The sequence below is a fragment of the Lithobates pipiens genome, unplaced genomic scaffold, assembly GCF_037356315.1.
Source record: "Lithobates pipiens isolate NorthernLeopardFrog02 unplaced genomic scaffold, aLitPip1_a1.2 Scaffold_1, whole genome shotgun sequence".
Lineage (NCBI taxonomy): Eukaryota > Metazoa > Chordata > Amphibia > Anura > Ranidae > Lithobates > Lithobates pipiens.
Window position 1 is genome coordinate 78691456 of NW_027507685.1, and position 25223 is coordinate 78716678.

At 42.8% G+C, this 25223-nt stretch overlaps 1 protein-coding gene across 1 annotated transcript in view; it reads right to left on the reverse strand.

The window, feature by feature from the left end:
* The window catches only part of MSH5 (mutS homolog 5), a 360046-nt gene that overhangs the window by 131932 nt on the left and 202891 nt on the right, over window positions 1-25223 (reverse strand). Inside the window, exons 9-14 of the mRNA XM_077460730.1 lie at window positions 15540-15585; window positions 15308-15446; window positions 10811-10873; window positions 8571-8699; window positions 3189-3261; window positions 1633-1742 (exon numbers count right to left, since the gene is read on the reverse strand). Of these exons, the coding sequence (XP_077316856.1) occupies window positions 1633-1742; window positions 3189-3261; window positions 8571-8699; window positions 10811-10873; window positions 15308-15446; window positions 15540-15585 (560 nt within the window). The remainder of the gene's footprint in view (window positions 1-1632; window positions 1743-3188; window positions 3262-8570; window positions 8700-10810; window positions 10874-15307; window positions 15447-15539; window positions 15586-25223) is intronic.

A 25223-nucleotide genomic window follows, 5' to 3' on the forward strand; every position in this document is an offset into this window, starting at 1 on the left:
ACTTAACATTTCTAGATGTTCCCTATAATACAGAAAATCTTCACTTTTTAAATTCAGATCCACTTTATTCACATTAAACTGAACTTGTTTTCTAATGTTGAATGCATTTCTGCACTCACCAAGTGGGTTCCTCACTTCTAATGTGTTTTGCAGCCCTATTTATGACACCATAGTGATTGGATTAGGTAAATAAGAGCAGTGTGGTAATACAAGCTTTTACACCCCCTGTAATGTTTTTGGCCAATCAGCATCTGCTTTGACACATTCCATAACACAATGATCAGATTAAGGTAAATAAGTTACCTGGGTGACTATAAATGCTGGGCTTGTTCCTGGCGCTAATTTGAAATGAGGAAACAGCACTTGAACTAGTAGTGAAAAGTTTGATATATTACACATACTTCCCAACTTTTGAACTTCAGAATGAGGAACAAGTGAGGGAGTAAGGAAGCTGCAGCATGTGTAAAATGTGGGTGTGGCCAAAGTCTTAATGGTGGGAGGAGCGTAAGGAGGGTAATTAAACAAAACCCAGCTCTCTCACAAATGTCCCCCCAGCTCTCTCACCAATGCCCCCCTCCTCCCTTACTAATGCCCAGCCCAGCTCTCTCTCTACCAATCTCCCCCCAAAGCTCTCTCACCAATAAATATATATATATATATAGATATATATAGATATATATCTATAGATATATATATATATATATATATATATATATATATATATATATATATAGATATATATATTTTTTTTTATGCAGACTTACCCCATTCATACACTAACCTACCCGATTCCCACACTGACTTACCTCTCCACTACACTGACCTACCTGATTCCTACACTAACCTACCCGATTTCTATACTGACCTACCCGATTCCTACACTAACCTACCCAATTCCTATACTGACCCTTACATTGACATACCCAATTCCTACACCAACCTACCCGATTCCTACACTGACCACTACACTAACCTACCCGATTCCTATACTGACCACTATACTGACCTACCTGATTCCTATACTGACCACTACACTGACCTACCCGATTCCTACAATGACCACTACACTGACCTACCTGATTCCTACCCCCTCCTTTGGGGGAGGGGGGCATGTTACATCCTCAGCTCTGAGGGGCTCATGCTGGGACTTGTAGTCTTTCACTTTTCGGGGGAGGGGTGTCACATTCCCCAAAAATTAGGGACTACAAGTTTGAACATGAACCCCTCAGCTCTGAGAGTGTGACTCCCTCCAAAATTGAAGGACTACAAATCCCAGCATGAACCTGTGAGAGGGATGAGAGAGGGGGTGAGAGAGAGAGACGGGGTAATAGAGAGAGAGGAGGGGTGAGAGAGAGAGGAGGGAGGTGGGTGAGAGAGAGGTGGTAGGGGAGAGAGGGGGGTTGGTGAGATAGAAGGGGGATGGGTGAGAGAAAAGGGGGGGCGAGACCCCCTAGCCCTGCCTGCAGTCCCTGCTGTGCCCCCGTCTGTCCCCGTGGGACCGTCAAATCCCGGGACGGTCCCACGGAATCCGGGATGGTTGGGAGGTATGTATTACATAACAATTCCAGTTAAATGTGACTAACAACTACTAGCTATTTATAAGGCAGTTCTGTGTCCCTGGATTTTTCTCACCAGGGGGATGTAGATAACACTACATGATGGTATCTTCAGGTCTAAAGTCTCTAGTTCTTTCCGAGCAACATCAGTGAGAAAATCTGACAGTCCTTGGAGGCGACGTTTCTCTGTCATAGAAGGAGATACATTGAGTAGTAAGCGCATCCTTTATAAACGCAAGTTTCAATCAATTATCTACCTAGCAATCTACCCAACAAAAATCCACCAAACTAAATATTTTTCCGAAGTGACAGCATCACTAAAAACTGCAGAGAAAGCACTCACCTACTTCCACATGTTCCTCGCTCTTCAGCAAAACGTTGCTCCCTTGCTGACGAAACGCTGTAGAATGTAGTTTGCCAGTGAGGGAACAATGAATGCCAATTCATTCAGCAAAGGAATGACACATAAGGCAAGCATTTTTCCTGACTCGTTTGCCCCTGTAAAGTTATCCTGTCCCTGGCTAGCAACATGATGAGTAGTGTAACATGGCCCAAAAATTTAATAGAACCAAGGAGCTGTTACAGGATTTCGTCAAGAGGGGGCAGACCTATCAATTATGCACCTATTCTCCATTCAGATTGCTTTCCATTCATAGGAACTGTAGTACGGCTTCTTTGAATGGCTGGGTGGAAAGAGCAAGCATAGGCGGGCGCTCTTTATGAGAGCCTGTGGCAGCCCCTTCGTTCTATTAACCCCTGTATAGAGCCTGTGTAGGGAGCAGAGCAAAAGGGTGTATGCAACAGGGCCACCCACCACAGGCTGCCTGCAGAAAACTATAGGAGGGGGCAGATAAAATAACAATCACCCTGCACAAAGAGAGCCCGCAGCAGTGACTGGTCTTAATACAGGAAGCTCTCACACAGAAGCATAGCTTTACGTTAGATTACTGCACAGATCTGGAAGAAATAAACAATGAACACCAAGATTTAGGAATACATGGGCCTCTTCTATTAAAGTGGCATTAAACCTGAAACCAAAAATGTATTATATTGCAGCTTACCAATCATTAGATGTAGTGCCGGTTTTCTTTTCTTTGGCTTGTTTCCCTTTGTATTTACCAAGCTATCAGGCCAGTAACACACCTCCTGTGTTAATATGACACAGCTCTGGAGGAATGAGAATAGGAGGCACAGCAGAAAGCAGCATTATGAGTCTGGGGGGAGGCGTAGTGTTAAATGTATTAGCAGATTTAGATGCACTAAAAAATTGAAGCCAAACTCCAGCTCACACTTTATAATCAGTTACAGCAAACAGTGTTTTTCCTTTTTGCATTCATAAATAAAAGCTGATCATTTTAATCATAGTGTTAAGCGGTTTCTCATCCATGTAAACTGATACATTCTGCTGGAGCGCTTGTAAAAAACAACAGAGTTGCTGCATGGATCACAAGTTGAAAACAGAAGAAAGAAAGCCTAAAAAAGAAAATAGTACAGCCATCACATCTAAGAACTGGTAAGCTGCAATATAATAATTTTTTGATTTTGGGTTTAATACTGCTTTAAGACAAGATTTGCTTATACTGGGATTCACTTTAAAACTGCATCGGAGAACCCTATACATTTGTCACTAACTCTCATCCACAGCTGGGTCTACAAATGGTTTAATGCAGAAACGCTTCTCTCTCAGGCTTTCTTCGAAATTCATCTGGGTGACAGCGAACATGGAAGAGACAGGGAGAAAGAAAATACAGAGATTATTGCCCAAGAAATATACATTAGATTAAATTTCACATTTATTACACTTTAAATTTAAGTGAGCAGAGACTTTACACAAATCCGTAGGGTTCTTCCATTCAATTGAAGGCCATAACACCATAATACCATCAGGGTAGAGGTGGCAATGTCCACTCGTTGGAATGACTGTTAACGTCTGTCAACTTTTTAGTCTCTGTTGCCTAACAACCAATAGCGCTGTGATTTAATTCAGGTTTCACCCAAATTTCCAAACTGGTTAATATTGAATTGCAATGAAGTCAATAAGGAACTGGTTTGATGACTACTTTTGGTCCTTTGGGGGACAGGTTACTGTAAAGTGGCATGGGAATCGCCCTACTGAGTTTTCATTTTTTTTGTATTGGGTGCAGTTATGTAGCACCCTCCCAGATAGGCTGCTAGGATGTTAGGTACATTTAGTTCTTTTTGGCTCCTCTGCAATCATTGGAGCAGCTGTTGATTTCTTTTGGCTGTGCTAGGTTTCACAAACTGCATGTTTTATTGCACTCTCCTGCCTACTGGAGACTTCTGGAACATATGAGGTTGAGCAAGGCAAATGGACAGCATGAATTTTATTGTGCTGTAGCCAATCCCTGGGGAGGTGTGCCCAGTAGGTGGCTAAAGAGCACATCAATAGTCTGAGGCCTGGAGCAACCCTGTTCAAGTCCTGGGTCTAAGCCTTGCAGGTGGAGTCCCCAGCCTGAGGGGCTCTGCCTCTCTGGGTAGACTGCTGGGGTTGGCTGCATGTTCACAGAGGTCCCAGCTGTAGCATAGCTGGGGGCCTACTTCTAAAAATCCTTCTTTGAAGCTAAGCACTGATCTAAGACATGCTGAGTATTGGCTGATTCTTTCCCCCATAAATTGTCAGCAGTTTTTGTCTACATTTTACATAGCCGGGCCAGTATGGTGTCACCAGAGCAGCCCGCCAATGTCCCTGATTGCCACTGTTGTCAAACCAGTGCAGCCAGTAACAGTGTTCCCAATTGATGATACACCAGTGCAGTTTCACCCATCTGGGGATCACCAGATGATGCCTGTTTAGGAGAAACGCGTCAGGTAGGGCTCGTTGATGCCACTGCATTGCCAGATTTTATTTCCATGCTTGTATTTGCCTGTAATATGTGAGTACCCATTTATGCTTTTAATGTTAATAAACATTTTAAACGGTATTTCACTATGAGGCTGTATTTTCTTTGTGACCTATAATATACGTAGAAGAATCTCTGTCCTCAGTCACCCCAAAAGGTGGATAGCCATTTCATCTATTTTTGGGTCATCTCTCTGTCTACTCTGGTACCCATGAGAAGTTTACAAGTTTTGCCTGCTGTTTTTTTTCGTGTGGATTTATATCAATAAACTTGTGTGACTCACTAGGTATATACCTAACTGGGTCCATAACATCTGGTAAGCCTCCTCTCAAATGGTGGTGGATTTCTGCAAAGCATTCACTGAAGTCACTATAACTTCTCAAGATATTGCACTTTGTCACCATATTGTTTCACTTATAGACTCTTAACACATTCACCTTGGTGGATATACGTATATCAATTATTATTATTTTTTTATTTAGTATATTTGGATATAGTGTTGTCTAAAACATAGAATCATTAATAGTGTTAATTTATGCGGAGCTTTTTTTTTCACTATTAAAGTTGATTATATTATTTACATTTTATAAAAGATTATATAGATATTGTCATATATAATCTAAGCGCTGCACCTTTTTTATTATTTCACCATTTTGTTTGTTGCAGCAAGTCTGCGGTGCTGGCAGCTATTATTTATTTGTTGTTTGTGGATAGCGCGTTTTTTTCTCTTTATATACACTGCTGCCTATACTGACCTTGGCTTATTTATTGACCACATTTTTCACTGCCATCTGGACCGATACTTTTCTTGTTTGCTGACCATGTCCCTGCCTATCACATTTCCACCTGCCACCTGGATGGATACTTTTCTTGTTTGCTGACCATGTCCCTGCCTGCCACCTGACTGGTCCTAGCCTGTTTACTGACCACAGTTCTGCCTGCCACCTGGACCCATACTTTTCTTGTTTGCTGGCCATGTCCCTGCCTACCACATGACTGACCCTGGCCTATTTACCAACTACATTTCTGCCTGCCACCTGGACAGATAATGTTTTTGTTAGCTGACCATGTCCCTGCCTACCACCTCGCTGACCCTGGCCTGTTTACTGACCATATTTCTGCCTGCCACCTGGACCGATCCCTTGCCTGCTTGACAACTACATCTTTTCTTGCCTCCTACTGACCCATCTGTCCCAACCAGATATCTGCACTATTGGAACCACATGAAATCTTTTGTTCACCATTTGTTCAGCCACCTGTACTTCCTGGCCAGTGAACATAGCATAGTCTAAACTGGTGACCTGTAAAGGCTTTTAAAGTGTCCCCTGTGGATATTTTTAGCTACCATAGTTTGTTGCCATTTCACATTTTAACTCTTGATATGTTTGGTATCTATTTACTTGGCAGAATGTAAAAAAAGTGTAGAAGGTAGTGAGTAATGTAATAAAAACTCTACATACTCTACACTTCCCAGTAAAATACATATTACTCTAGTATTCTACTATACTCACAGGGGTGTTTCTTAATGAATAGCAAAGTCTTTGTGTAATATGTGAATCAGTATCCCTTCTCCTAAAGGGTGTGTAGCGGATGTCTTCATCCAAAGCCGCATTTGCTACGTATTTTCAGGAGTAGAAATTGAAGAATTCTTTGTTCGTTCAGTAGTTGGTTTATTGTTCAGAAAGATAAGCAAGGACAAGATTGACATCTGGTAACATATGGCATGGTTTTGGCTTCTAAGGTGGTAGGTACTTCTGGTGTTACATTTTCAAAGTATAGAGTTCCTTCTCTTCCCACCGATCTTCCATGCTCTCATAATCCTACTCCATTCTTATACTGTTTCATGATGTTATGTCAGCATATCCTAACACCCATATTTACATATATACCTAATATAGTTCAGTCTAAAGATAAGTAGCATAAGTCCACCCACTGTCCTGACATAGTAACTCAAAAATAGAAGTACCTACTCAGCAAAACCACTCCTCCCTGTACTCTGTTGTTCTGTGACCTTCAGAAACCATACTTATTACCTTATATATAACTTACATATATTTTCAGAAACTTTTATCACTTAAAATATCAATTAACTCAAACTTCTAACACAGAACATCAGCTTTTATATTTCACCAAAAATTGGATATTATATGGTGTTTATTCAATGCATTCTACCTAATGTGCGTAGTTTAAAGCAAGGTCACAGCTTCAAGCCCATTACAGGTTGACATGGTTGTTTCCTCACGCCCTGTCTAAATATCTGGCTGTTTCTGACTCTAGTCATGCCTGTTATTTCCCTTTGTATTTGTATTTTGTGAACTATACTTTTATACTCAGCTTGTCTTGATTGACTTGTTACCTCTGCTTCTTTCCTTGCTTCCATTTACATGTCTGGAACTTTGACTCTGCCTGTGCCTGACCTGACCATCAGTCTACTGACTCTGCTGCTTTCTATCGTTTGCTATGATCATACAGTGGTGTATTTCGGTTTTGTGCTGCCCTAGGCCTGACTAAATTCGCGCACCCCTTAATTTATAATGACCCACCCCTTCCTGTCAAGGCCACACCCCTTGCTGTTTAAGACCCACCCTGAAATTTTCGAGTGGGGACATTAGTTTTGCAGGCCTGGTGGGCGGGGGGTGGATTCCCTTAATTTGCATAGATTTCCTCTCACTTCCTGTTTGGCTATGGGGTAGGAAGTGAAGGGAAATCTCTGCAATAGGACAAGGATGGGTAAAAAATAAACGAATACGGGCTTTAACCCTCCCTTATTCTATCCAAAATGAAAAAAAAAAAGTGTTGCCTATAGTTCTACTTTAAGCACAAATTTCTGATAATTTTATGGAGAGTACTAAGAATATATAACCATGCCAATGGTGCAGCAGAAAACATAGCACAGTAAGGAAGGTTTGTGGTCCAGGATGATAGGACAGTCAAAATTAGAAGCCCCCCCCTGCAGTCATGGAATGTTGGCCGCCTGCATACTGGAAGCAGTGAGTCCGCTTTATAGGGGCGCTAGACTAATTTGCCTCACAGGCCAGTCCACCCATAAGACTGGCGCTACACTAACAGCACAAGCTGGCGGGGACTCTTTCTGTGCTGCCCCCCTGCAAAGTGCTGCCCTAGGCCTGGGCTTTGTTGGCCTAGGCCAGTATACAGCTTTGTGACCATATCCCTGTGGGGTTACACCGGTCTCACCGGTCTAGCATCTGTCCTGTTTTCAGCAGTTGTCCCCGGCAACACAGAGGGGTTGATTTACTAAAGACAACTAGACTGCACTTCTGCAAGAGTAGTTGCTCAAGAGCTTAATAAATGAGGTAAAGTTTCACTTTGCAAAGAACACCCAATCACGTGCAAGAAAAAAAAATGCATTTTTGCTTGCACATGATTGGATGATAGAAGTCAGCAGAGCTTCTGTTTATTTACTAAGCTCTCAATAAGCTGCTCTTGTAGAGTGCAAGTGCATAGCCTATTTGCCTTTAGTAAATCAACTCCATAACCAGAGGACTACAAATGGTACTTGAACTGAATATGACTGTGAACCGGTTACATGATTACTCTGAGGTGCTGTGAATTATCCATTTCTGTAACATGCTTTTCTCAACAGAAAAAAGAATCACATTGCTGCTGTACAAAAATAATCCCAATCAAGGACTGCTGTGAGTGTACAGATGTAGCTACATTGCATACTTTCTAAAACCAGGGTAATGCAAAACGTTTGAACTTTAAGTGATACCCTTTTTATTGGCAAACTTAAGTTAAATAAAGGTGGAAGCTTTATGGATCTTCCTTCGGTTCCTTCCTTGCCACAAGCTTGCATCGTCAATGACTTAAGGTAGCCAGTAAAGGGTATCACCTAATTACTTGTTATGTAGTCAATAACAAATATGGTATTGTTTTGTTGTTTTTATGATGTATTTTTGCCCAACAGTGTATGAAGCTGACCTGTGCTAACAAGATCGCTGCACTCTCGCAGAGTAAAGTAGTCCAGGTCGCCAATGGTCTGATATGACACTGCACAGTACTTTAGAGCTCCCTGAACAGTGCTGTTGATTGGAGTATTAAAGACAGGTGTCTCAGACCACTGGAGACCTAGAATATGACCTAGAATATAAAATGACAATTTATAAAGAAGTATTTTTAACACTGTACTAACCACTTTGTTGATGATGCTGGCTATGTAGTTAAGGTCGCTGCTGAATGCAAAAGAGATGCGGGAAAAAAGAAGCACAGTCTGGGGCAAAGAGCTGCAAATTTCAGAAATACACACAGCATTGTACACGGTCTGTGGGGAGAAAATAATGGGAGAGATAAACACTGGATATCAACAGATACTAGTTTATGAATAAATAAGAATCTTAGAAAATATACTTTCTCCAGCTGCCATGTATGTCAACCTTTTACATGGTTTGACGATTGAGAAAAAGCATAGCAAGGGGGAACTGTGCAAGAGGGCATTTGTCCCACAGGCCAGTACAAATAATACTTGTTGAGCTACTGGCCATGAGTGGTGATGCTCCCTTATTTAGACCTCAATCAAAATGAGATCCAGGCAGTAAAAGCTAGCCATACTTGGATCGAATTTAGATCCATGTGTGGCACCCTGGTTGTATACAAGTTGATCAATCGACTTGTGTACAACCAGCTTGTCAGGTTTTTCCAGAACGAGTAGTGCCACCAGTTAGAGTTGGCAATAATAACCGCCATAAAAATGCCATAATCTATGGCCTGCCTAAGTAAATAGTTTGTTTGCACTTGAAAAAGTCAGATGTCTACTGTTACAATTTGTGGACTATACTGTTGCACAATTTATTTTTGTGATAGGTAGATGGTTATATTTTGTTTGACTGTGATTGCATGTTGTATTGTAGGTTTGTTTTATTTGTTAAATTTGCAGGGATATTTAAATAATCCCAGAAGATTTAATTATTTATATTTATCAGATTATATTACATTACATGAAGATACAAAAAAAAAAAAAAAAAAAAAAAAAAAATGACATACGCACTGGAGTGACCGTTCGGGAGGATAAGTCACATGTGGGAGAAACAGAGACAGGCTTTAAAGTGTTACTATACCACCAACGGTAAAATCAGTCTGTATATTCAGTAAAGCATGCTTGTTATACTCACTGTGGAACCTAAGGTGTTAATCCTCTGCATTGTGTAAAAAGGTTGTTTGATTTTGTCTTTTCTGATCCTCCCCTTCTTCCACTGTCTCAAATCCTCCTTATAGAACAGAGCCTTTGGAGTCACTCTGCACATGCTCAGTTTGGTGTGTATTGCTAGAGAGTTTTTTCTTTCTCGGGAGGGTGACCGAAAGCGACGATGACACCTGGCTCCTCCCTGAGCCAGGTCAGGGAGGAGCCAAGTGTCGTCACTTCCGGTCGCGACCGAGACTGGAAGTACCCAGTGTTTATATAGTTTTTATCCCATTGTAAATGTAAGTGGCTATGTTTGTGTAAATTAAAAGTTATTATTGAAATATAACACATTGGAGCCCCTATCCCTTCTTTCTCTTACCCCATGACTGGGATTATATGCTGGTTTGGAGATCGAAGTATCGTTTTGGACCCTATGGGATATTAAGATCACAGGAGATCGATTGGCCGACTGGGAATATCGGTCACCATTATACAGCGCTACTAGGCCTGTAGGGGCCGCTAATAGAGGTGAGAGGCTGGGGGAAACAGGGGGCGCACTCCGGATTCCACGGATCACATTGGATTTATGGATTTGCACTGACTGATCATCCATTGCACTTAGTTCTGCATTTTAATTACTTTTGATGAACCAATAGAAGAAGATCTGATCTTATGATTTGAAAATTATTGGGGCTTGGACTATAATAGTTCGTACTTCTTTTTGATGTTATACATACAAAAATTGTACTTATTTATTTTTATCACGGATTGCACTTTAGAAGATTTAGCACATGCAAAGATTTCTTGCACAGTTTTTGCATATTTGTTTGCACATTTATTCAGCTTATCACCATTGCACTTTATAATTAGGATCTCATTAGCACCATTTAGATTTGTTATCACATTATTATTAGTGCATTTCATGATTGAGACCTTATTATTATCATCTTATGTATATTTCAGGCTATTATTGCACCATAGAAGATTGCTGCACTTTTTAAGTGATGAATTGTTCTACACACTTGTAGATACTTTGAAGACATTTTAAAGTTTTTCATATTTTAAGTTTTTTTACTGTATAGATTTCATCTTAACTATATAGGGCTTTTCCGGGTAGGTAGCACCACATACCAATTATCTATAAATCCTGTACTTAAAAGCATCACTTGTGGATCAGTGGCACGTTTATTTTATATTCTGTCAAATCTTTCTTGTAATATTAGATTATCAACAAGCAGAGGGCACAAACATACCTTATACAAAGCCTGCCAGTCAGATACTTTGGTGCTGGAGAGGGTCATGCTCTTTAAGATCAGCTGATGAAGCAAAGGAAAATACTTAATATTTTATCAGTTAGGATTGAGGAGACAAAGATTAAAGGAAAGCGCAGACAAGGTAGATGCCATCTTGAAAAGCATGTATACATTTTTAATGGCTATTCATGACAAGATTCCATGTCTATGTTAATTATTATCTTATCCTGATGGATAAAGGTAGATCTTGCTCTTCACAATATTAAATGGAATAAGTTCCTAAAATAAAAAACAGGTAATCTAGAATGCCTCTAGGTATACAGAAAACAAATTGATTTCATAGTAATCTTATATAGGTTCCCAAACAAAATATGTACATTCATCTTATCCAAACCTACTTGCTAATTTCTAATGTAACATTCAGTAATTACTATGTAGCTAAATAGTCCTGGGTCCTCTGTGCTACTGGGCCCAGTAGAAGCCACACGGTCTGCTATGGCTACTGCATTACAGCCTTGCTGATCACATGGTTACACAGAGGGAAAAACTCTGCAACAGGAAAACAGCATTAATAAAAGTCTTTTTTTTATTTTTATTTTTTTTAACTAGCTGTGGGAAAGCTTAGAACCCCTGTGACATACCTCACAACATTTTAAGATGGGAATGAGGGAAACCTACTAGCAAATGTATGTAGGCAACCCCCGCCACACCCCCTTAAAGTGGTTGTATACCGTAAAATGAGACTTTACATTAATATTTCCATCCATTCATCCAAAATCCATTTTCATGAATCATTTTTTTCCTACCTGCTTCCTTCCTGTACAATCTGTATATTTCTCACTCGTTACGTCACCGCGCATGCGCAGTAATACCCGAAAAATGCGGCAGCCCGAGCCCGGCCGGAACGATTCTTGTGTCTGTCGGGGCTGCGTCATTTCCTGTTGTAGACGTCAGCCCCGACATCCCGCGATGACTCCTCATGTTTATTTTCTATCAGAGGATCTGGATTATCACGTGACTCCTCTGTCACGTGCTCCAGGAGATGGACGGCGTGGATTTCCTATACAGATAGAGCTTCCTGCCAATACAGACACAGTGCAGTTTTTATTTTTATGTAATATTACATTAAATGTTCAGCTTTTTATTTGTTATTTTTACATGTATTTAATCTTAATAAAACATTTTTTTAAATATTTTAAATGTGTTGTGTCACTTTTTTTTCATTTAATAAACTTTATATTGTTAATGTAAATAAATATATATATATGCTTGTGTATATGTATGTGTCTGCTTCTTAGTGAATATATATAAGTGTGTGTGTGTGTGTGTATATATATATATATATTAGATATATATATTTTTTTGTGTGTGTGTAACATATATATATATGTGTGTGTGTGTGTGTGTGTGTGTGTGTGTGTGTGTGTGTGTGTGTGTGTGTGTGTGTGTGTGTGTGTGTGTGTGTGTGTGTGTGTGTGTGTGTGTGTGTGTGTGTATATATATATATATTTATTAGATATATATATTTTTTTTGTGTGTGTGTAAAATATATATATATATATATATATAAACATTTCATAATGAATTTTTTTAATATTTTTTTCCAAATGTAACTAAAATTTTTTTTATTAAAGGTGTTTGCTGCAAAAGGGGAAAAAGAGATCTTCAGATTTTTGGAGATTGCAATTATTTACAAGTAATATTAATGAAATTAAATTAAATAGTTATCAACATTATATTATTATTATGGCTGTGTATATATTTTCATATATATATTATACGTTATACATAAATATATATATATACATATTTTAAATTATATATATATATATATATATATATATATATATATATATATATGTGTGTGTATATATATATGTATAACGTATAATATATATATATATATATATATATATATATATAAATATATATATATATATATATATATATATATATATGTATCACGTATATATATATATATATATATATATATATATATATATATACACACACACACATATATATATATATATATATATATATATATATATATATATATAGCCGAAAATTAGTAAGAAATTAGGATCTATGCTTTTAAAAGGTAAGATTTTATTAATGACGTTTTATGGGCCTTACATATCTTGCAAGCGCGAGAGAGATTTTCCGTGTGCTGTGTGCTCTCCAATACTGTCCCCGACACTAAGCGATGGGGCGACAGTAGTTGGCAGAACACCTCCGTAGGCTACGAGAAACCTTTCTTCGTTTCCATAGAAACCGGAAACGAATACGAGGCTTGGATATTGTGCACGTATTGCGCATGCGCGGGATTACAGAGCGCAGTGCGAAGTGTGGGCGGAAATGACAATTGCAGAGAACAAGGAAGAACCACATCTGAGATGGTGCTGATTTAGTGAATGAAAAACGAAATGGAAACATCGCGGATTATACAGTAAGGACAACTTTTTACATAATGGCGCCTAGCTATATAGTTGTATATTGTCTCGCTCATTGCAAATATGGTCTTAGATTAAAACATAGAGTAGGGTTTACTACCGCTTTAAAGGAAAATTACCAAATAAAAAAAAGGTTAATTAAATACACAAGGACTTTTTTTTTACCACTACTAATCCCTTATATTGGCTTTTAAAATTTGCAAATGCAGCAATTTAGAAATTGGATGAAAGGCTAGCACTGGGAATCCCTTTTTGAATTCTAAAAAGTGCATTTTATATACAACTATATAGATTAGAGCAAAATGAGGGACAAATGAGGAGGAAAGAGGGACAGAGGGACATTGCTCCAAATCAGAGACAGTCTCTTGAAATCAGGAACAGTTGGCCGCTATGCCTGTGAGCTTTTTATTGCCATCTGTAGCCTCAAGGGATATTTAATCTACCTTCTTTTTCCAGTGATAATGTCACTGGGACAGGCAATGAGGGTACTCTACCCAATGAGGCCACCAACAGCAATAAAAATCTGACAGGTTCATAACCCTTTCCTAACCTGACCAAAGCTTACAAAAATGGCAGCCGTTACATTTAATGTGTGTAGACTAAACCCCTGTTTTTAACGCATACTGTTATGTCCTGTACACACGGTCAGAAATTCCGACGGAAAAAATCCAATTGGATTATGTTGTCGGAAAATCCAATTGTGTATGGGCTCCATTGGACTTTTTCCATCAGAATTTCCGACGGAAAAAGTTTGAGCTGTATCTAAAATTTTCCGACAACAAAATTCGATCAGACTTTTTCCAATTGTGTGTAGAGAATTCCGACGGACAAAGTGCCACGCATGTTCAGAATAAATTACGAGATTAAAGCTATTGGCTACTGGCCTCTTTATAATCCTGTCGTACGTGATTTAAGTCACCTTGTTCCGAACAATCAGATTTTCCGACAACTTTGTCTGACCGTGTGTATGCAACACAAGTTTTAGCCAAAATCCGTCTGAAAAAAATCAGACGGATTTTGTAGTCGGAATGTCCGACCGTGTGTACAGGGCATTAGACAGGTTGATTCAGTTGTTCTGAAGGCTGATCGGTAAGCAGGCTTGGAATTTTTCCTTGGATCGATCCTTGGCCTTGTTTATATCTATTTGCCCTCCAACGCTGCTTACTGTAATGGCCAGTCATAGGTGGGGGGAGTGGACCACTTTTTTGCAATAATGTTATATTGGTCAGGCAACGCACTGACACCTTTGCAGCCATTGTGTGATTTGTTGGGTGCTCATTGTGCACCTGTACCTTTAAAAAGGGGTGGGCTTCCTTCAGTCCATCTGCCCTCCACCTACTCATCAGAATGCATGTGCCTACACTGTGGATTCACTCAGTCAGTGATAGGAACTACAGATACCAGTGTGCCTTGGTGGGGCCTGAAGCTGTATTTGCAAAATATGTGCAGATTAAACCCCTGTTTTTAATGCATACTGTTAGATAGATTCGGTTGTCCGTGGCCTGGTCGTTAAGTAGGCTTCGAATTTTAACTTGGCCTTGTTTAAGCCAAACTCAGGGCTTGCACACCTATGCAAAAAAAAACAAAAAAAAACATATACTTACCACATATGCTAAACTTGTATACTTGCCTTTTCTGCAGCTGTTTTCAGCTGGACCCAATGCAAATTCCCAGTTTTTTTTCCAGTGGGGGGTTGAGCCTAACTGCTGCTGAGCTGCACATAATGAGATGGGACTGCTCTCTGCAGCATTCTCCTGTGACCCCAGGGCAAGGGGGGTGGGAGGGAAATGTCTTGATGACTGGCACTCACAAGTAGTGGGTTGAAGGACTCTGGGCATTATTTAACTCAGAGGCTGGACTGCAGTGCTATGCTGAAATGGTTAGTCTATGGGGAACAGCCATGGAAATTATGAAAGTATAGTAGACAGAGCTATCTTTTTGTTTTTAGCCACTGTCGGGCTAAATTAGTTTCTGCTTAAACTGGAATTGGGCTTTAGGAAAACTAGGAACAAATTATAATTAAATCAAGAACTGTAAAACTCACAGGGATATTTCTGATGTTTTTCAGGCACCTCTGAAGGTTTCCAGTTGTTTCTTGGTTTCTGGGTGCCATGAAGAAATCAATCACATCTAGCCGAGATGAAAGCTCAGTCTGATTGTGTGTTGGCCTCATAAACCACAACCTAACACAGATGGGGCAAGTCATGATAAATTAAAGTCTGTGTATTTAGAAGGAAATACATCAATGCTTTTAGAAGCAAGAATGTTTTATTCACCTCATACAGTTCTCTCCCCACTTGGACTGGCAGCGATTCAGAAGACCTAAATGGTTACAGCAAAATGTTTTTGTAAATATAAAAAAAAAAACAAAAAAAAAAAAAAAACTAATTATTTCTAATTTCTCCATCAGATTTACTAAAAATTTGTATGTCGGTCTGTTCAGCCAGCTTCTGTCAGATAAGCATGCTGGAAAACCAGTAGCCAACTAACTCCCAATCAGCGCTCTGAGTCAATGGCAGAGAGCGCTGATTGGAGTGTTCTGGAGGAGGGGCCGCCCCCCTGTCAGAACACAACAGTTCAGCGAGGGAGATTGCTGAACTAACCTTGCATGATTAGTACAGCGGCTCCGACCAGAGCTGTCAGTTTATTTTGTGCAACACAGCGGTTGTAGTGTGTATTCAGGTTAACACAGCAAAAGATAACAGACCCCTGGGTGGAGATTTATCACGTCTTTCACACAGCAAAGTAATTCTAATCAGATGCAGTGAGATAGATTATTAGGCAGCCCATAAATTATTCGATTTTCTTTCCTTTCACTGCAGTTAGTGGTGATGAGGGACTGCCTCCCACAGCGATATTGTGTTCTGCCTGTGGGAGGTGAAGGGGGGCACGGGGAGCCTTACCAGTCCGCAGAACACAATGATTACTGCTAGTGGCTATAGTCACCGGCAGTAAACGATTGTAAAAAAATCTGAAAGACTGGTTGTACCCAAGCCAAATGATGGATCAACTTGGTACAATCAGCCTGCCCATAGATGGATCAAATTTTTCTGCCATTCCCTGATAAACCAGTCAAATTTGTGTTCCATGTATGGCAGCTACAGACTTCTTATCATTAGATGGCTTTATTCCAAAATCCCTTCTTAAGTAGCTTTAAAGTAGCACTGAGATAAAACCTGACCGTGATCTCTTTTTAACTTTGCATCTGTTTTGAGTGAGAATCGGTTATATATAGTGGTAATTCTGTCACAGACCTGTTCAAATCCATCGGTTAATTACTCAGGTTTACAGGTGTTCAAATACAGATAAAGTCTGTCACAGACTGCTGACAAGTAGTGATGGGCCGAACACCACCCCCCCAGTTCGGTTCGAATCAGAACACACGAACAGGTAAAAAGTTCTAGCGAACACGCAAACCCTATTAAAGTCTATGGGACACGAATATAAAAAGTACTCATTTTAAAGGCTTATATGCAAGTTATTGCCATAAAAAGTGTATGGGAACCTGGGTACTGCCCTAGGGGACATGTATCAACGTAAAAAGAAGTTTTTAAAACAACCATTTTTTCAGGAGCAGTGATTTTAATAATGCTTAAAGTGAAACAATAAAAATTAAATATTTCTTTAACCACTTGCCGACCGCCCCTCACACATATACTTCGGCAGAATAGCTCGTACAGGCAAATGAGCATACCTGTAAGTCCCTTTGAATTTTCCACCTTGCCTGCGGGTCACACAAATTCGACATTCGCCAGCAGCCCGCGATCGTGAGACAGAGGCAGAATGGGGAGATGCCAATATAAACAAGGCATTTCCCTGTTCTGCCTAGTGACATGACAGGGATCGCTGTCATATCAGTGGTAGTCCATCCCCCCCACAGTTAGAATCACTCTCTAGAACACAGTTAACCCCTTCCCTGCCAGTGTAATTTATACAGTAATCAGTGGCTATTTATAGAACTGATCGCTATATAAATGACTATGGTTGCAAAATAGTGTGAAAAAGTGTCCAATGTATCTGCCATAATGTTGCAGTCCCGATAAAAATTGCAGATCACCGCCATTACTAGTTAAAAAAAAAAAAAAATAATAATAAAAATGCTATAAACCTATCCCCCATTTTGTAGATGCTATAACTTTTGTGCAAACCAATCAATATAAGCTTATTGCGATTTTTTTCCCAAAAATATGTAAAATACATATCGGCCTAAACTGAGGGAAAAAATGTTTTGTTTTTTTTGGGAGATATTTATTATAGCAAAGTAAAAAATAACGGAAAATTCCTATCAAAATACTTACCGTAATTTTCCTTTCCTGATGGACTCCATGGCAGCAACGTGTGGGTTAAAGCGGGAGTCCACCGGGACTCCGCGTTTTTTTTTTTTTTTTTTTTAAAAGCCAGCAGCTACAAATACTGCAGCTGCTGACTTTTAAATAGTGACACTTACCTGTCCAGCGCGCCCGCGATGTCGGCACCCGAAGCCGATCGCTCGCTCGGCTGCCGGGTCCCGCCGCCATCTTGGGTATGGGAATCAGGAAATGGAGCCTTTCGGCTTCATTTCCCGGTTCCCTACTGCGCATGCGCGAGCCGCGCGGCGCAATCCGGACGGTCCCCGCTGCCTCTGGGAGCTGTGTGTTTCCCAGCAGGCAGCGGGGCACTTGCTGAAGGGGGTGGGCGCTTGCGGAACGGGGGCGTAACGTACGCCCCGTTCCGCAGAGAACTAGCCCGGAAGTGGGTGCAGTTACCTGGATTATCCAGGTAACTGCACCCCCCTCCCCCCTGAAAGGTGCCGATTGTGGCGCCGGAGGGGGGGGGGGATTCCGATGAGCGGAGGTCCATTTTAGGGTGGACCTCCGCTTTAAGTCCCGCCTCCACTACCCTATAGGACACTACTCCCATAAATCTTTGCTCCCTGCCCATGGCCGTGTTCGATAACTAGCCTACTCCAGCCATTTTGGGAGGGAACTCCTGCTGCCATGGAGTCCATCAGGAAAGGAAAATTACGGTAAGTATTTTGATAGGAATTTTCCGTTTTCCTGACAGACTCCATGGCAGCAACGTGTGGGAAATAACTCGCCAAACACACTCGGGTGGGCAAAAAATGCTGAACAAAAAATTTATTTAACACTGTCCACCGACAGCACCTTTAAGCCAAAATCAACAGAAGATAGACTGGCAGGTTCAACACAATAGTGAGCCATAAATGTATGAATGGATGACCAAGAGGCAGCCCTGCAGATAACCTCAGGAGCCACATGACGTGAAGCTGCCCAAGAAGTAGAGAGACTTCTCGTGGAATGCGCCGTAACCGCCTCAGGAGGAGCCAAGCCCTTCTCATTATAAGCCCACTGGATTGCCTGAACCACCCACGTGGAGATGGATCTGACCGAAGCCCTAAGGCCTTTGCTTTTACCATGAAAAAGAACAAAAAGATAATCTGATTGCCGGAAAGAAGCTGTCGCCTCCAGGTATCGTTTCAAGATAACTCCCATGTCGAGAGGATGAAGATCCTGATTCCCAGCCGAATGAAAGGTAGGAAGGGTAATGTCCTGATTTTCGTGAAAGACGGAGGTAACCTTTGGGTTCGAACCCAGCATTGGCACTAGGACCACTCTGTCAGGGAAGAATGTGAGGAAAGGTTCCTTTGACCCTAAAGACTGAATCTCAGAGACTCTTTTTGCTGAGGATATGGCCACCAAAAAAGATGTCATTAGGGACAATTCTTTGACTGAAAGTGTTCTGTCCAGATGAGAGAAGAAGTCGAGAACTAGCGGTAAATCCCACTTGGGGAACCTAGGTTTCCTCTGTGGTCTAAGTCTAATCGCTCCTTTAAAAAATTGCTGAACCAATGGATGTTTAGCCCAGGATACTCCAGAAAAGGCCGAGATTGCCGAGACTTGCACACGAAGAGCGCTGACAGATAGGGGAATGTCCAGTCCGGACTGTAAGAAACCGAGAACATCCTGAACCGTCAAATTACCACTGGAGCAAGACCTGGAAGACAAGTGACTTGTGAATCTAGACCAAATCCTCTCATATACCTGGTTGGTACTTTTCCTCCTTGCACTCATGAGAGTAGGAATGGCCTCCTTTGGGCAACCCAGAGCCTCTAACCTTCCCCTCTCAAAAACCAGACCCTCAGACATAGGGGGGCTGGACAGGGATGGAGCTTCGAGCCCTGGGATAGAAGATCGGGTCTGATAGGTAAGGGAATCGGATCTCTGACACTGAGGAGCATTAGAAGCGGAAACCATGGCCTGTTGGGCCAATAAGGTATTACAGCTATCACCTCTACTGCTTCTGTTTTGAGTCTCCGCAGGAACTGCAGAATAATAGGAGTTGGAGGAAAGGCGTAAGCTTTGTTGAACCACCATCGATCCGTCAGCGCATCCACTCCGTAGGCCTGAGGATCCCGAAACCTGGAATAATACCTCGCCAGTTTCTTGTTGCAAGGGGAAGCAAATAGGTCGACCTCTGGGGAGAACCACAACGTTAGAATCCACCTGAAAACTTCTTCGTGAAGGGACCATTCGTTGTTGTCCAGATTGACCCGAGACAGAAAATCCGCTTGGACGTTCTGCGTTCCTGGAACATAAGTTGCTGTAATGTTGACCAGGTTCTTCTGAGCCCAAGACATGATTGGCTCTACCTCCTGAAGAAGGGACAGACTCCGAGTACCTCCTTGTCTCCTTATATATGCCACTGCTGTAGTGTTGTCTAGTCTGAGTAGGACCGAGGTTCCTAAGACCAGATGCCGAAAGGCTAGGAGCGCCTGGAAGGCTGCCCTCAATTCTAGAATATTCGACACCATCCTCCTGGAAGGAAAGTCCCAGGTGCCCTGTGCTACTTCCGTCAAACAGTGGGCGCCCCAGCCCCTGTTGCTGGCATCCGAAGTTATTGTCACCCATGAGATGGGGAGAATGGAATGGCAATTGAATAGGTTCTCCTTCCGAAGCCACCAGAGCAGAGAGATTCTCATTGAAGATGTGATCCGGATAGGTTGCATCTTGTTGCCCAGCCATTGGTGAAGAAACCCCTTTTGGAACGGTCTCATCTTCCATTGGGCCCACTTCACCATTGGAATCGTGGCCACCATGGTGCCAATAATCCTCAGGCACTGAAGAGCCGGAAGATGGGAGGCTGAGAGGGCCGGACGAATTCTGTCTCGAATTACCACTACTTTCTCTTCGGGTAAAGAGATGGTACCCCTCACTGTGTTGAAGAGTGCGCCTAGGAACACAAGAGACTGGGAGGGAATTAACTGACTCTTTTCTAGATTCAGGATCCAACCGAATTCTTGAAGAGTGGAGATAACCTGACCCTTGTGCAGTAACAGACGGTCTCTGTCCTGGGCTAGCAGCAGAAGATCGTCCAAATAGTGGTAAAGACGAATTCCCTTGGTTCTCAATAGAGCCACTACGGCCAACAACACCTTTGAGAACACTCGGGGGGACGTTGAAAGTCCGAACGGGAGACACACGAACTGGAGATGTAGTTTTCCTACTGAAAATCGCAGAAACTGCTGAAAATCTTCTGCCACAGGGACATGAAAGTAAGCGTCCTTTAGGTCTATTGAAATCATCCAGTCTCCTGACTGGACTGACTGTTGTATTGTAGACAAGGTTTCCATCTTGAACCTTTCCTTCTTGATAAAACGATTCAGATGTGTAAGGTCTATAACTGGTCTCCAAGAACCGTTTTTCTTCTGGACCATAAAAAGAGGGGAATAAATTCCTCTCCCTCGTTGATCGTCTGGCACGGGTACGGCAGCGCCTTGAGCCAATAAAGATTTCACGTAGGCCAACAAGATCTGCCTTTTTTCTTCTGTGGCTGGAAATGAAGTGGGAACATACTTTAGTCTTGGGGACCTGCAGAAGGTCCAAGAATGGCCTGAAGAGACCGTTCTGACGGTCCAGAATTGAGGCCGCCCAGACATGCCGAAAATGTAGAAGACGAGCCCCCACCTGGCCTATCTGAGCGGGCCCAATCTCAAAAAGATTTGGTTGGTTCCCTCTCTCCTGACGCACTGCTCTTGGCGGATTTCTTGAAGGATGACTGCCTTGATTTCCATGATCTGGAATATTCCCGACCCGGTTTATAGCTACGGGCCTCCCTGGCCTGCTCTTGATACTGCTTTTTAGGAAAAAATCTCCTCTGGCTTTTTAAGCATCTATCCTGGGGAAGAAACCCCGACTTACCACCAGTGGCCCGGGTTATGGCATTATCCAATTTATTCCCAAAAAGAGAAGAACCCTCGAAGGGGATACGGCACCACACCTGTTTAGATGCTGGATCAGCCAGCCAGGGACGGAGCCAAAGGGCCCGTTTGGCGGTTACAGCTGAAAGCATGACCCGGGACACTAGGCGGATGATGTCAATCGAAGCCTCCCCCAGAAAAGCCGAAGCAAGCCGCAACTCCTGGATAGGAGAGTTTTTAGCGACTTCATCCGAAATGTTTCTGAGAGTATCATCCACACCGTCCGTCCAGACTTCCATGGCTTTGGACATTGCCGCTAAAGCCAATGCTGGCTTGCATGCCATACCAGCAGTGAGGTAGACTCTCTTTAAATCGGAATCAATCCGCCTATCTAAGGCATCCTTGAATGAAACTGTATCCTCCAATGGAAGGGTCACATGTTTTACTAATCTCATCACCGCTGCATCCACGAGTGGAGCGGATTCCAGATACTAGACCTCATCCTCCTTAAAGGGATATAACCTTAGGACTTTTGAGAGCATACTATTCTTTTTCTCAACTTTACTCCATTCATCCGTGATGACCTCACCAAGTTCAGACAGGAATGGAAAGTTAAGACGCTCCCTTTTAAGTTGCTTGAAATACTTCCTTTGTTTGGAAGGATTAGCCACCTCATCTTCCCAGTTCAAAGCCTCTCTGATGGCCTTCACCAAGGGAGAAAGTAAGGCAAAGTCAAACCCCACACAGGGGCTATCTTCCTCAGATTCACTGTCTGAAGCAGCAGCTGAATGGTGGCTTGTTAAAGAGGACTCCCAGAGCTCTTGAGCATGCGAATCCCTGACTGGTGACTGAGGTGATTCTGACTGAGGCACAGGGGTCTGATTGGCCCCGATCCCCTTGAGGGATTCTTTCACCACTTTTTCCACAAGGGATCTTAGTTGCTGGTCCGTACCCCCTCTCTCACTAGAGGCTTTGGAAAAGCAGAGGTCACACAGGGATTTCCCAATAGGAACTTGCGATCTGCATCCCCAGCAAGTATTAATAACAGAGTGGCTGGAATGAGCCCTGGAGGAGCGAGATCGATCCTCGCTACGGCGCCCAGATCTTGAGGGTGAGCCGTGATGTTTAGACTTAGAATATGAGTGCCGGTGGTAAGACTTAGAAGAATCGCTTTCTCTGTGCGTTGAGCTGCGTTGCTGTGCTGATCTAGATGGGCTAAGACAGAGATAGAAGAGACATACCGATAAGGAAAGATAACACACTGACTAATACCGGACCACTCCCCCCCCCTTACTTCCTCCCCAGACAGTACCTATTATGAGAGGGCTGGCCACATACCGGCGGAGGTGAGTCCATATCTCTAGGGGTTTCCATAAATGCTGCAAAGACATATAAGTAAGGCTTGAGGGCATCAAACACACACACGCCCACCCCCTTCTTCCCAGAAGGCCACCTACCTCCACAGCAGAAAACCTGGACAAGGGGAAGTCACGAAATAACCTGCAAGCATTCCCAAAGCCTGCAGGCTATTTTCTAAGTTTAAATAAGGCGCCTTAATGACGTCATCACCGCGTCCTGTGTACCGCTACTGCGCATGCGAGAATAGCGTCATCCCGCCGCCACCGCGCACGCGCGAACCAAGCCTCGATCCTGTGCCGTACGCGCGCATGCGCAGAACGAACGTACCGACGAAGACCCGGAAGTGAGCACCGGCGGAACGCAGGCTAATCCGACCGTCACGCCTATACCCACATACACAGACACAGAAAACGAACGGAAAATGAAGGAGAAACGACAAGAAAATAAACACAAACTGCTGCCATGGAAAAGAGGAACAATCTTACCGCTCCCACACGATCGTCTCCGGGCCGAAGGTAAGCACAATACATACCGGACTTCTCAGGGCAAAATAGGTCACCTGCTATTTAGCTGGGCTATCCGACCAAGTGCGCAGCCTGCCTGCCAGTGGCTAGGCTTCTGGCTTCCTCCAGCGCTTATATCCAATGCCCACTCCATACCCCGCTAGTAGCTAGGGCTTAACGGAGTCATGCGACAATTCCATCCAGTCGCAATTCGGCCAAACCAACAATGGAACCGTGTGGGAGCAATCTTCAGGTAGAAAGACCATAACGTCTGGTCCTACGGAGGAGGACAAAAAAAGAACACGGCCATGGGCAGGGAGCAAAGATTTATGGGAGTAGTGTCCTATAGGGTAGTGGAGGCGGGACTTAACCCACACGTTGCTGCCATGGAGTCTGTCAGGAAATAGCTTTTTTTCAAAATTGTCAAAATTTTTTTTGTTTATAGCGCAAAAAATAAAAACCACAGAGGTGATCAAATACCACCAAAAGAAAGCTCTATTTGTGGGAAAAAAAGGGCATCAATTTTGTTTGGGTACAACGTTGCATGACCACGCAATTGTCAGCTAAAGCGACGCAATGCCAAATCGCAAAAAAAAGCTCTGGTCAGAAAGGGGGTAAATTCTTCTGGGGCTGAAGTGGTTAACCACTTGCTTACTGGGCACTTAAACCCCCCTCAGTCCCAGACCAATTTTCTGACAATTGCGCGGTCATACAACACTGTACCCAAATGAAATTTTTATCATTTTTTTCCCACAAATAGAGCTTTCTTTTGGTGGTATTTAGTTACAGCTCGGAGTTTTATTTTTTGCTAAACAAACAAAAAAAGATGCAAAAAAAAAAAAATCATGTTTTAATAGTTTGTTATAAAATTTTGCAAACTAGTCATTTTTCTCCTTCATTGAAGTGCGCTGATTAGGCGGCACTGATAGGCTGCATTGGTGGGCACTGATGGGCTGCATTGGTGGGCACTGATGGGCTGCATTGGTGGGCACTGATAGGCTGCATTGGTGGGCACTGATAGGCTGCACTGGTGGGCACTGATAGGCATAGTTAAGGCGGCACTAATAGGCACAGATAAGGCGGCACCGATGGGCACAGATAAGATGGCACGGATGGGTGGCACAGATAAGTGGCACTGATAGGTACCACTGATAGATGGGACTGATGGGCACTGATAGGTGGCACTGCTGGGCACTGATGGGCGGCACTGCTGGGCACTGATGGGCGGCACTGGGGTGCAGCACCTTTGAGGCAGATTGTGGGCACTGTGGGTGGCACTGTGGGCACTGCTGGGTGGCACTGATGGGGGGCACTTACTTTTATTCAGGATGGCACTGCAGGGGGCAGGTGGTCGCTTGTATTGCTGGCCGTGATCGGGACTGATGTCCCGATCACGGCTGCCGGTGATCGGCTTTTTTTTTTCTCCTCGCGCTGTCAGCGCGTGGAGGAATAATAGCCGATTACCGGCTCCGTTCTATCACACGATCAGCTGTCATTGGCTGACAGCTGATCACGTGATAAGGGGTCGGGATCGACCCCTTGCACGGATCGGTGATCAGGCGAGTCTCATGGACTCGCCGATCACAGAGCGCGCCGAGCGCGCCCCTCAGGGGGGCGCGCAGGCCGCTCGTGCACGGGATGACGTCAATAGACGTAGTCCCGGAAAAGTAGGTCCGCGCTAATGCCGTCATTTGGCAATAGCGCGGATCCCAAGTGGTTAAATACCGTGCCTGGGTGGGTTCCCTTAATCTGCCTGTAAAGTGGCGCAAATGAAATTTCTAACGGAAAAAACATGGATTTTTACGTCATACTTCCCTGCAAAATCCTTTTCTTTGAGTACATCATGGGGCATAGTCAGGCTAATATTCATTACCTGCTGGGATATACTTCATCTTTAGGTG